Source organism: Triturus cristatus, chromosome 12, assembly GCF_964204655.1.
Source record: "Triturus cristatus chromosome 12, aTriCri1.1, whole genome shotgun sequence".
In the NCBI taxonomy this organism is placed as follows: domain Eukaryota; kingdom Metazoa; phylum Chordata; class Amphibia; order Caudata; family Salamandridae; genus Triturus; species Triturus cristatus.
In genome coordinates, this window is record NC_140595.1 from 836,291,077 (window position 1) to 836,305,267 (window position 14,191).

The 14,191-nt window shown below is 48.3% G+C and overlaps 1 protein-coding gene across 1 annotated transcript in view; it reads left to right on the plus strand.

The window, feature by feature from the left end:
* Window positions 1-14,191, plus strand: part of SPAG7 (sperm associated antigen 7) — a 154,973-nt gene that overhangs the window by 63,616 nt on the left and 77,166 nt on the right. The window contains exon 4 of the mRNA XM_085636705.1: window positions 11,482-11,566. Coding sequence (XP_085492831.1) covers window positions 11,482-11,566 — 85 coding nt within the window. The remainder of the gene's footprint in view (window positions 1-11,481; window positions 11,567-14,191) is intronic.

Sequence of the window (14,191 nt, forward strand, 5' to 3'; positions counted from 1 at the left end):
TCCAAATTCAGCCTTTCTCTTGGATACATGCTAGAAACCCTGGAATGTTCAAGGTGAAACTATATGTTCGAGGCATATGAGCTGCAGATTATACACTGTGCATAGATCGCCATCTGGTGTTGGGCCCGGATGTTTGCAGTTTGCTTTTCGTCTTGGAAAGTCTTTGGGAGTCACGAGGTCGGTGACTCCTACTCTGGTTAGTATTGCGCATGGGCTTCGGCTCCATCCTCAGATTGTTTTTTTCCGCCATCGGGCTCGGATGTAAAACTTCGTGCTCCGGTTCCGAACTTCCCAGTTCACCGATCGACGCACAAATCCTCGCTCATCGAGCTTCTTCAGACATAAATCATCTTATTCATCTTCTCTTCGGCACTTCTTCGATTCCGGTGGTCGACGGCAGCCTTCGGGCCTATTCCGGCTCCGGTCTCGGCTGATGGAAAGATCTCCCTTCAAGAAGTGCCCTCGATGTGGGTCCAAGTTTCCCCACACCGATCTCCATGAGGTGTGCAACCTCTGCCTCTCCCCAGAACACGAGGCCCGAGACTGTCCCGCCTGCAAGTCTTTTCGCTCAAAAAAGACCATTCGAGATCGACGGGCTAGACGCAACATGGCGCACTCCTCGACCTCCGCTCCAGTCGACATCTTCGGGGACGACGTCGAAGCGCCGGGACAGCAGGACATCGAACAGGAGGACGACTACCTCGTCAGCGCTTCCGAGGCCGACGACTCAGATGTGGAGGACATCACCCCGGCGCAGCGGGTCGTGAGTACAATTCCCACGCCGATCCCAAAAAAGGCTTCGGTCACACCTTCGCCTCCGGGCCTAGGCAAGACCAAGGACACGGCTTCTCACACCCCACCTTCGGGCCCGGTAAAGAAGCCTTCTAAGCCTTCCGGCAGCTCGGGCTCGAGCCAGCCGGCCACCGGTGCCGACAAACACCCTTCGGCACCAAAGAAAAAATCGGCCTCCACCTCCACACCGAACCCGGCACCAAAGTCTTCGGTGCCGAAACCTGCTCCGGTGCCGACCAAACATCACAAGACCCTCGGCACAGACACTCCCGTGCCGAGACCCCCTTCGGCACCGACCAAAAAACCGGAGGTTCCCAGGAAGCACGGCTTCGACAAACCTAAGAAGCCGCCGGCCCCAAAACAGTTGGCGCCGACCGATCAACCAGTGTCACAGGAGCTTTTCACACCGGATCCTTTGCAGAAAACCCTCACCAAGGATCCAAAGACCGGACACTTGACATTGTCTTCAAAAAAGAGACACTTGGACAAGCCGGCTCCACCTCCAAAGAGAAAGGACATTGCTACCTCTCCTTTCAGGGTGCCTTCCCCACCTCCTTTACCTCCTCCACCCTCTCCACCTCATCGTTCCCCCACCTTGTCCCCTGTCCCAGACAATTTGGGGGACCCTTACTATGATCCAGCGGATGTGCCACAAGATCCCACCCCTACTGGATCCCCAGACCCATGGGATGATTATAACAATCCGGACATCCCAGATGTCCCACAGGATGACCTTTACCCATCTAGGCCATCCCCTCCTGAAGATTCCTTGGGTTTTCACCACTTGTTACAACGGGCGGCACACTACCACGGGGTGGAGTTACATACCGACCCAGTGGAGGAGGACTTCCTCCTAGACACTTTCAATGATACACATAGGTCCACTGCCATTCTACCTATGTTAAAGGGCGTAATTAAACATGCCCCTGAGGTTTTTAAAGACCCAGTCAGGGCCAGGGTCCTAAACCCTCGGATAGAAAAGAAGTACAAAGCCGCCCCTACAGACCCTTCTTACATTAAGGGCCCTGCACCATTAGATTCCCTAGTGGTATCTACAGCCAGAAAGCGCTCAAATTCTCAAGCGTCAGGCGAAGCGCCCACACCTGACAATGACTCCAAGCTCCTAGATGCGTTGGGGAAGCGCACTGCGTCACAAGCGGCCAATATATGGCATATTGCCAATACGCAAGCACTGTTGGCCCGGTACGACAGGGCGCACTATGATGAGCTGGAAACCATCATGCACCATCTCCCTGAAAAGTACAAAACTAGGGCTAATGAACTTATTCAAGAGGGGAAAACAATAACCAATACCTCAATACGATGTGCCCTAGATGCGGCAGATACAGCCTCCAGGGCCATAAACACCAGTGTCCTTCTCCGTCGCCATGCCTGACTCAGGGTTTCAGGGTTTAAACCAGAGGTTCAAGCCTCTATACTAAATCCCCCGTTCGACCAAGATCATCTATTTGGCCCTAAAGTAGATGAAGCCCTGGAAAAAATGAAAAAAGATACTGACACGGTGAAATCTATGGGAGCCCTACAAACACAGACTCCCAGGCGCTCCTTTCGCCGTTCTTCCTTTCGGGGCACGGGCAGAGGCTACTCATCGGACAGTGCATCCACGTCCTATAAATCCCCCCCTCAGTCTACCTTCACAAAAGGTTATCAAAGAGGCGGAGACAGAGGCAATAATAATAAGGGCAGAGGCAAAACCAATACTGCCCGCTCTGCCACACCTCCCGCCCAATGACTTTCCCCCGCTCCCTCCAGACCATTCCACTCCGGTCGGAGGCAGACTACGACATTTCCTTCACGTCTGGGAGACAATCACCTCAGACAAATGGGTGACACAAATTATTCAGTCAGGGTATTGCCTAGAATTAACATCTACACCCCCCAACATTCCACCCAGGCACCGCCCTATGTCGCAAGAACATACTGCGCTACTGACACAAGAGGTGATCTCCCTCCTGCAAAAAGGAGCAATTGAGCAGGTCCCCATAAATCAACGAAATTTAGGGGTCTACTCCCTGTACTTTCTAATTCCAAAGACAGACGAGACCCTACGACCTACCTTAGATCTCAGAACTCTAAACACTTACATTCATTCGGACCATTTTCACATGGTAACCCTCCAACAGGTTCTTCCACTTCTCTCCCAGAACGACTTTCTCACCACTCTGGTCTTGAAAGACGCGTACTTTCACATCCCAGTACACCAATCTCACAGAAAGTACCTCAGGTTTGTGGTAGACGGACAACACTACCAGTTCAAGGTGCTCCCGTTCGGGGTAACAGCAGCACCAAGGGGGTTCACCAAGTGTCTGGCAGTAGTGGCTGCACACCTCCGAAGACAGCACATTCACGTCTTCCCCTATCTGGACGATTGGCTGATAAAAGCCACGTCCTACCAACCGTGTGTGCAACATACCGCCGCTACAGTCCAACTACTTCACCAGCTAGGCTTCACGGTGAACCATCAAAAATCCCACCTGGTACCATCACACACAAAACAATATCTCGGTGCCACCGTAGACACCTCAAATGCCATAGCCTATCCCAACCCTGCCAGGATTGCAAAAATACAGGCGCTGCGTCAAAAATTCCTATCCCAACACTCTCCCAGCACAAGTGTTTATGCAGCTCATAGGGATGATGGCCTCTTGCATCTTTATAGTGCCACATGCAAGACTCCAAATGCGCTCACTCGAGTGTTTGGCGCGCCAGTGGAACCAGGCCCAGGGGCAACTGACAGATCTGGTGTTGGTAGACGGTCGCACCCATCGCTCTCTGCAGTGGTGGAACACCACAAACCTTTCCAGAGGTCGACCGTTCCTGGACCCGGTCCCACAAATAATCCTAACGGCAGATGCATCGCTCTCCGGCTGGGGAGCTCATCTGTTACATCTCACAGCACAGGGCACATTGACGCCGCAAAAGAAGTTACTCCACATAAACCATCTGGAGTTACTGGCGATCTTCCTCGCCCTAAAATCCTTCCAGGCGCAGATTTCAGGCAAGGCAGTCCTCATTCGCACAGACCACATGACTGCCATGTACTACATTCAAAAACAGGGGGGCACACACTCTCCACAGCTCTCTGTTAGCACAGAGCATATGGAGATGGGCAATTCCACAAAAGATTTTTCTCCTAGCCCAACACGTCCCAGGAGTACAAAACACCGTGGCAGATCTGCTGAGTAGACAGACACAGCAGATCCACGAGTGGGAACTTCACCCACAGGTTCTTCACCCGTTCTTTCAGAAGTGGGGGCATCCACACATAGACCTATTCGCCACCCACGAAAACAAAAAATGCCCAAGCTTCGCCGCCAGATACCCACACCCATTGTCCAAAGGCAATGCGATATGGATGAACTGGTCAAACAAATTTGCATATGCTTTTCCACCTCTCCCACTAATTCCATTAGTGGTGCGAAAGCTACAGCAGCATTCCCCGACTCTGATCCTAGTAGCTCCAACATGGGCCAGACAACCGTGGTACACCACACTGCTGGAACTCTCAGTAGTACCACACCAAAAGCTATACCTCTCACCATGCCTCCTAACCCAGAACCATGGAGAGATCAGGCACCCGGACCCAGCTCAACTCAACCTTGCGATCTGACTCCTGAGGTCCTAGAATTTGGATACCTTAACCTTCCCCCTGATTGCATGAACATTATCAGGGAAGCTAGACGCCCTACTACTAGGGCGTGCTATGCAGCAAAGTGGAAAAGATTTGTTGTTTACTGCCACAACACAATAAATCCCTTAAATGTATCCATACAACACATTATATGTTATTTACTCCATTTACAAAGGTGTAACCTAGCATATACCTCCATTCGGTTACACCTTGCTGCAATTGCTGCCTATTTACAAAACAGGCAGCACCTCTCACTTTTCAAAGTGCCTGCCATCAAAGCCTTTATGCAAGGCCTCAAAAGAGTAATTCCACCCAGAGTGCCACCCTCACCTGTTTGGAACTTGAATATAGTCCTCACACGGTTAATGGGACCCCCTTTCGAACCATTACATAAGTGCGAGCTGCAATTCCTCACATGGAAGACAGCTTTTCTAGTGGCCATCACTTCCCTCAGAAGAGTTAGTGAAATACAAGCACTCACTATACAGGAACCTTTTCTTCAGATGCATCACAACAAGGTTGTACTGCGCACCAATCCCAAGTTTCTACCCAAAGTCATTTCTCCATTCCATCTAAACCAGTCAGTAGAATTACCAGTCTTTTTCTCGCAACCCCAAACAGTTGCGGAAAGAGCCTTACACACACTGGATGTTAAAAGGGCTTTACTTTACTACATCCAGAGAACACAACCTTTCAGGAAAACCAAACAGCTATTTGTTTCCTTCTCCCCACCACACAAAGGCAACCCTATTTCTAAATCAAGGATAGCTAGGTGGATTGTAAAATGCATACAGATTTGCTACCACAAAGCAAAACGAACGCTATCGGTTCCCCCTAAAGCCCACTCTACAAGGAAGATGGGGGCTTCTATGGCTTTCCTAGGGAACATACCACTAGATGACATCTGCAAAGCAGCCACATGGTCAACACCACACACCTTCACAAAACATTATTGTGTAGATGTGCAAACCAAGCATCAAGCTAGTGTGGGCCAAGCTGTACTAAAAACACTGTTTCAGACAACTGCAACGGATGCCGGTGGTCGCCGCTAGGGTTGGGTACTGCTATATAATCTATGCACAGTGTATAATCTGCAGCTAATATGCCTCGAACGGAATATGCTACTTACCAGCTGCAAATCTATACACGCCCACCCGGCTACCTGTATCCGTTCCAGTCTTATCTTATTTAGATACAATACACATGGGTTTCTTTACTGTTACTACTACGCTCCCATCTTTCCCTGCATGCGCAATACTAACCAGAGGAGTCACCGACCTCGTGACTCCCAAAGACTTTCCAAGAGGAAAAACAAACTGCAAACATCCGGGCCCAACACCAGATGGCGATCTATGCACAGTGTATAGATCTGCAGCTCTACATGCTAAGAACAGATGCATACTGGTAAGTAGCATATTCCATGCAATCAGTGTAATAATTCCTTTAATGCTGCCTTTCATTTTACCACCGCCTGAAAGAAAGAAACAGGTTTGTCTAGATCAACATTTTTGGCATGCCAGTGCAGAACAACGCGTTACATTTCTTTGGATGAGGATATTTTAAAATGGGCAACTTAAAAATATAACACGGTAAATGTGGATCACTAAACTGTGGAAGCACAGCAACGACCCTAATGGTTCTGGGAAATTAGGCAATATTTGTTCCAGGTTTTCCATCAAGTTGTATATGCTCGACAGCCCAATAACCTGACACAGTGACCACAAATTATTTTCGTGCTTTAAGCACATTTTTTGTGCAATTTCAAAATATAAAAGTGCACAAGTTGAAGATTTTTTTTGGTTTAAAGTCGGGCAGGGGTGAACGTTTCCATCACCAAGGCCACTGCCGTAGCAAGCAATTGATAGGAAAATCAAATACACTTGACCGGCAAAGCCCTGGGTTTTAAGTGTCTGACGTCTTCTCCCCAAAAATGTGAAGCGAAGGACCCACGTTGCGGAAGCTTTGTGTCTACAGTGAAGGTCGTCTGCTCAGTGAGTTGCTAAACACTCCTACGTTAATAAATGCACAATTATCTAAAACTAATAATCGTACTATGGCAATCCTAGTATAACGCACAGCATCCAAGTAAGAGGGTGAAGACTTTGGAATCATTTATCCTGTGGCATCTTAAACCATAATTTTCTAAACTGAATCACAATCAAGCAAAGCCAAAATGTCTCACGTATGCAAGACTTATTGGCATTCTCAATTGTTTTAGCCATGATGTACATAAGTTATATAGCGTGGCTGAAAGTAAACAAAACAAGCATTGGCCACGCGGCCATGAAAGTGACACGGCCGCGCGGCCCGCGAAAGTGATCGCGATCAAAGACAGATGGCGGCTGCGCGCGTGCACGCTCGCGTGAATGCAAGCGCTAGGCCACCAAAAGCCTGTGGCAGCCCTTTGAAAACCCACACACTAAATTTCTCACAGGGCAGCGCATGCGCTGGCTCAGCGAGACCTAAAAACCAGGATACCAGCTACTCGCAGTTGAGCCCTCAAAGCAGTGGAACACAACCGCATGCCGCTGACCATTTCATCCCACACTGTCTGTGTTCCCTGTGTCTTCCAACTTCTTTGCCCTATACAGTTACTTATGCCAAACCTTATAATGTTTCGTTATTATTGTTAGTGCCTTGCTTGCATCTGCTTCCTACTTCTGCCCAGACATCAATCCCTTCTTTTCCCTTCAACTGTTAGGGCCTACCTTCCCTCGGCTCCCTCACTGCTGTCAGTGCCCAGTATCTTTTGTTTGTTTACTCCTGCCAGTGCTTGCCTTCAGTTCGCTACTCAAATCTACCAAGGTCCAGCTTCACTTCGGTCTGCTGCTGCCAGAATGGGGCTTGCCTTTGCTTCCTTTATCTGACAGGGACTGGTTTCTCTCCCATCTTGCTGTTGGAGTCGGGATTCCTTTTGCTGCTCCCTGGCATTGCTTCTTCACTTCTGCCTGGAACTGTCTTCTCTTTACTTCTTTGCTGTTTGCTGAGCACATGCGCAGCTCACTCGGCGAGATTTTTAGGTCTCACCTAGCGTTGCACACATGCGTAGCTCGCTCGGCGAGATTTAATGCAGATTAGTAATTTTAGAAAAGGGCTTTAAGCCCCGCCCCTTATTTCCATTGGCTGCCGTCACCGTTTATGCTAAACGGTGGCCAGCCATTGGAAATAAGCTATCTGTGTTGCCTCCCTTTGGCTTTTTGTGCCAGCCCACTTGGACTGCCTCGCCTGCTTTCAGTTCGTTGTAAACGTTTTCTTATCTTTATGGGGCCATGTGTTTCAAACACAATGCCCATAAAGACAAGCTCCGGCGCGATCCTCATTCGTTTTCGACTGCGCTTATTTATTTATTGAAAGTGAAACGAAGACTTATAAAAACACTCAAATATGAATGTTAGTGCGCAGTGTTTTAAAGGACTAACGCCCATCTGCCGCACACTGAACAGACTAAACGGTGACGATTTTCACTTGAATTAATTCATTTCTCATGAAAATCGATTTTCATCCATAAGTAATGATTAGTGTGTGTTTGGCCGGCGCTCGCGCCCTGCGTCGTATGAACCCTCGCGCTGGCAGTGCCCGGGTTTCTATTTTAAATCATGAAGTAGTTGCTGCTGAAAGCGGGCGTTGGCACCGAGGATAAGGACGGAGAAAGACAAAGGCCATCCTGTTCCGGCTCGGAGATAATGGACAGTAGTGACGGTGTAAAGCAAATGCGCGCACCAGGTGGCGCTGTGGTGCTCCTTTGGTGGAGACCAACACATCCGGTAAAGCTGTGCTGTGTTTGCTATGATTCTATGCCATGTTGTCGAATCAGTTTTAATAAAAAGATTTACTAAAGAGAAAAAAAAGCTGTGCTGTGGCTGGAGGGGGGGGGGGGGGGGGGGATTATGATAATGAAACCTGCAGTTCATGGGGCTCGCAATATGCCCCGCGCTGGCATTTACATAGACGGTTTCTATGCACTTCTATAAGATGGACAAGGCGTGAATTGTACAGAATTGCAATCAGATCACATGACCCAACCTGGGAAACGTAAGACCCAATGTCCTCTCCCAGCTGATGCCCCCCGCCTCCCCCCCACACTTACCCCTTCACCTGAAGAGGTTTTGCCCTCTTCCCCTTTTTGAAGTTGTTCTCGGTTGAGAGGCACGTCACGCAGGATAGCGCCTGGGACGGAAGTCTAGCCGCGGGGTCCTTAACCCTGCGGTTCCCTTGAAGGACAGGACCGGATCAATGGGGTCCCTGGCCCTGCGCATGTGCGGCGGCACTGGATTTACTCCTCACCGGGCCCATTCTCCGCCCGACGCATGCAAGTCAATGGCTGTGTGTACGGCCAGCCTGGCTGAGTCACCGTGTGGGCACGACCACGGCACGGCGCCGGCCAGCAATCCGTGGACAGAAGTGTGAGCACCACACAAGCCTCTCACACACACAAGCCACAACCACACATACGCGCTACAAACACACGCTGCAAACATGCACGCCACAAACACACAAGCCACGCACACACAAGCCACAAACACACACGCACCTTTAAGAGCGCCTCTGAAAAGGCAGTAAACAGACAAAACTATTTAGAGGCAAGATCCGGGAAGAGACACTCTGCTGTCTCCTGTCCGGTTTAAAATGCACAGTATTCATGTCATTCTTACACTAAAGCTGCCTGCTGTCAATGGCACGTCAGTGTCTTATCACTCCAGACGACGCAATCCGTATTTATTTATTTAGGATCCCACACAGAGACACATGTTATACAAATGCGTTAAAAGGAAGGTAGATCTTGTCGTCTCCTCATTTCAGCAAATACGTTTATAGTTGGTCTTGATGTGAACAAGTCCTCGCCTCAAAATATACATATTTTACAACGCTGTTAACATTGGTTCATTGTGTATAGTGCTCGGATCTCCTCACTTCATTATACGTAAATTTGCATTTAATTAATACATCAAAACTACACTACATCGACTAATAAATTAACGCTTTGGCAAGATGCAATTACACAAAAGACTTCCTTTGAAATGACGTCATTTCAAGGTTTAGTGCTCTCAGAAAAGTAAGTTAAACATATTAAACGAGTGAACCCTGTAATCACACGTCGCGGGTTGTTTATACGGCGTCGTCGCGTTCCTTTAAAAACCGCAAACAAACATTCCCTCACCTCACACACCGGATAAATACTTAGGCATTCCACCAGCCCGCCTCCTTTAAATATACCATGCAGATTTTAATAAAACTTCGAAAGAAGTCTCACTTTTCTAAAGGTTTTTTTGCAGTTATTCGTATATGTATAGCGCCTGTAACCATCAGCAAGGCACGTGGTGCTTCTCAGCATTTCATTATGCCACTGAAGTGAAGGTAGGTTGCCTCACAAAAAGTAAAAGGGACATTTTGGTAAAAAAATAGGGCACCGTCATAACTGTTTTGATTCGACATTCGGACAATGTTTACCTCAAATTCTTTCCAATTAAAGACGCCAAAGCAGTCCTGACTGTGGCGTGAGGCTGCTACGCAGAATGACACTGAATGGGCGCCATTTATTAAATGCGCTGTGAGGTAGAGTGACATACGCCGCACTGCAGCTTTAAAACACGGCGGAGGGAAATCATTAACCACCCAGACACTGTATGGTCGATTCAAAAAATCTCTGGAGAAGATATGACATGAAAGTATCCCGGCTGTGAAGGTGGGCAGTGTCAGCACAGAGGAGGCACTCCGACGTCATAACGATGACGTCCATGTCAGCAGGACGGTAGCGCATGACAACTTCTGGGGGAGGTGGTGTGCCCCGTGGCAGCAGAATAAGTGCTTCCTGCTCTCTTTGTCGCCTTCCTTTCCACAGGGCTCCCCATTCTGCTACTTCATGATTTGTTTTGATAATTATAGATAATCGACAAAACAGAGTTCACAAAACCTGGACCATGGTTGGTTTGAGAGGCCTGGGTAACTCAAGGCGTCAGCCAGGTCTCGCCCCAGTTGTGAATATTACAGTTCAGCAGCAGCTCTTCGACACTGATCACCCCCATTTCTAGGAATATTCGTGGGAATGGTTCCTCGCCCGAGGCCTTAGTGCAGATAGTGCCATGCACCGAGGCAGCGCACTGCATGAATGCAGCCACCACAGGCGGAGAGAAAAACACTCACTCACGCCAGCCAGCATCATTTTGCACATTTAAACTGTAACTTGAAAAGTGAAACTATGAGTCCCAAAATGCAACATGATGTAGCCTAAAATGTCAGAACTAGAATAAGGTGACAAAGGACTGTAGTAGTAATGATTGGGGCTTAATGGGCTTCTTACACCCTTTCACCCTGCTGCACCAACAATACTCCATCCCTACCATTGGTGTCTATGTATTAGTGTGTCTGTCTCACGGGGTGCGTGTGTTTCTCAGCGTGTGCATGCATGTGTGCCCGTTTGTAGTGCGGTTTCCATGTATGTCTGTATGCGGGGGTCAACAGGGGGTAAAAGACATTGTTATTTACAACGCCATTACTTGACTAATGCTTCACGAAGAAAAAAAATAACATTTTCAATACCAATAGCTCAAACTATGTAATTGTGAGACCTATTGCATTCTAAATGCTTGTTCTTCCTTGCTGCTGCTTGGACCTGGCTTTCCCTGACTTCCTGACTGGGATTGGCTTTTCTTGGCTTCCTCACTTCTGCTTTGGCCTGCCTTTCCTCAGCTGCCTCCTACTTGTCTCACTTTCTCCCTCAGTGCTGCCTTACGCCTAGCCGCCCTCCCTTCCCACACCACGTTTAGTACTTGCCTTCAGTTTTTATTACTGCAAGGGCCTGACTCTTTCTTTGTTCCTTCACTGCTTCCAGGGCTTAGCTTCTCTTGATAATTGTGTCTGCCCTCTCGCTACTGCTGACATCCATCTTCCCATGGTCCTCTTGCCATTGCCTGGGCCCAGCTTCTCTGTGCCTTCTTGTTACTACTTGGGCCTGGCTTTTGTATACCTTCAAAATGTCACCCACTCTTTGCTTGCTTTTGCTTACTCCATTCTCTGATTTTCACCTATTTTTGTTTCAGGCATGATGTTGTGGAAGTTGCAGGCTTGGCTTCTTTTTCCTTTGGTGATGACGAAGAGAGCCGATATGTAATGATCTTCAAAAAGGTGAGTGAACTAACCGGACCCAGCATGATTCAGAGGTTGGCACTCTTAAAACACAGTGTGATTGCTCATGGTTTCCTGTTTACAGGTATTTTGAAACCGGATCTGATGGCGTAGTGGACTAAGGTACCCCAAGCATTGATCTCTTTGATCCAAGTCAGACTTTCATGCTCTTGAGGTCGATAAAAGAAGTGTCATAGAGTGCCGAGATACCGATGAATGAACATATATACTTTACAAATTCACGAGACACGAGGGTGCACAGGGAGTCCTGAGTGCAGATGGAGGCAACCACGATTTCCCACAGCAACAACCGGGAGAACAGCGATGCACAATGCACACAGGGAAGCAGGGACCTCCCACAGCGCACACTGGAACAACATATACCTTTATACCTTCCACACAACACATTGGGATAATGTCTGTCCTTCTTTTCACTTGGGGCCTTGGAAAGTCTTTTACTACATGGTAAGACCATCCGAAACCTCCCACAGCAGTCTTGGGGGCAGTGTGTTATGGGGTCAGTCGAGGCGCCAGCACATAGTGAATGAGCCCTAAAGCCTAAAAGGCTCCAGAGGTTCAGGGGCAGAATATGGTGTCACATGAAGGAGTCTGATGGTGGATATAGTGAGCAGATGGAGCAGGGAGAGGAATCTTAAAGGCTAAATCCTGTCCTTCAATTAAGTACTCTTTTATTATCCATTATAAGCTTTATGGGTATCTGCTGCTAGTGCTTCCTCAAGAAACTTCACATCTACTAGGAATTTTGCTCTCGTCATCTGGCAAAAAAAATGTTTAAATTATCCAGATTGAGCAGACCGTTCTCAGTACTACCTTTTTGTGGAGGACATAATCCTCTTCTTCATTTTGTCTTTCTAAACCGAAAGGTTATTTCAAGTGTTTGAATGCTTTTGATCCAAAAGTGATTCTGATTTCTCTTGGCTTCAGAGCCATTGGGCTCCACAGTACTGCTATGACTATTGTTTCTCGTGTATACCTTCTTTACCCAAATTAACACAAGGCCTATGTAGTTTAGATGATGTTGAGATGGTACTGTCCCTTTAATGGTGCACATTCCTGCCCTGAGTGCCCAACTGGATATGAAACGGGTACCCTCTTTTATTTTTACCCTAGCATCTTGTTAATCTAGCACATGTATAGAGACCTTGGTGCTAAGACACCAGTGTCCAGGGTCGGAGCACCAAGCCTGCCTCATACGGGACCCGGGCCCTTGTCTGTGCCCTGAGTGCATCACATGAAGCAGAGGCGGCAGTGTACAATGTGTTGTCAATGAATAATGTGACCAGACATTTTTCCTCTATGTCAAGGACAGGCAAGCCCACTGGTTCCACTCCAGTATAGTTCCACTATTCTTTGAACCCCTAGAACAATGTGCTTGCATGCTGTGGGCAAGTTGAGTGTTGAGTGCATTTATGTGCAGTGCACGTGTATAATAGTAGAACTCTGTGTGAATCTGAATACTGAGACCATTGGGATCCATTTCCGACGGCTCAGGTTTAGCAGGACTAGAGATGGAGAATGGAGATATATTCCCCAGACAGCATAAGTGTATTGTATTTTCCAGTTGCTGGAGGTTTGAGATCCGCTCACTGAAGTGAGGATGATGGAGATAGGGCTGCCTTTTAGCAATTCTATGAGAACCCTGCCCGCAAAGGGCTCTAGGTTAGGTCTTCCTATGCACTGCCGTTTGGTAGATGATCGGGGTCCGGGGTGGGGCTGCAGTTTCTCTTGTTGAACTTGAGGAGGTTTCTCTGCAGTACCTCCTCTTCTATTCCATCTCTGATGGTTGCCTGGTGCATGGATCTTGCACTGCATTATACCCTTATTTTGGAGACACCTGCTTGGATCCAGCCCCATTGTATTGTATGCAAAAGAAACAATTGATGGACGGAATGCTGGACAATGCAAACATTCACCCCCAGTCACAAGGATCTGGGTTTAAGCCATCATTTTGCTCACCACACCACCCCAGTTTGGACCCAGCCATATGCAAATCAGTCTTGACCCTGTTCCTTGTGGGAACGGTCCAGCCTGAACGGCCAAGCCAGGTCCTCCGTGGACCGGAAACAAGCATCCTGGGACCGGTACCAGGGCATCACCCTTCTTCAGCCAGGCTAGCTTGAATCCAGTGGTGTAGTGAGCACGGGACCCACGTCTGGGCATACCCTTCCCACTTAGGGCAACCTATGCAAAAGAAACTATTGATGGACGGAATGCTGGACAATACAAACATTCACCCCCAGTCACAAGGATCTGGGTTTAATCCATCATTATTTTGCTCACCACGCCACCCAGTTCAGACATGGCCATATGCAAATCAGTCTTGACCCTGTGCCTCATGGGAATAGTCCTGCCTGAACTGCCAAGCCATGTCTTCCCTGGACCGGAAACAACGATGGATTTAGGCCCAGATCTCTGTACTGGGGTGGATGTATGACATTGTTCTGCATTCTGTCCATCAACTGTTGTTTTTGCATTTGTCACCCCAAGTGGTACGGGTATGCCCAGACGTGGGTCCTGTGCTCTCCATGCCACTGGAATCAAGCTATCCTGGCTGAAGAGGGGTGAAACCCCAAAGCCTGTCCAAGGATGCTTGTTTGCAGTCCA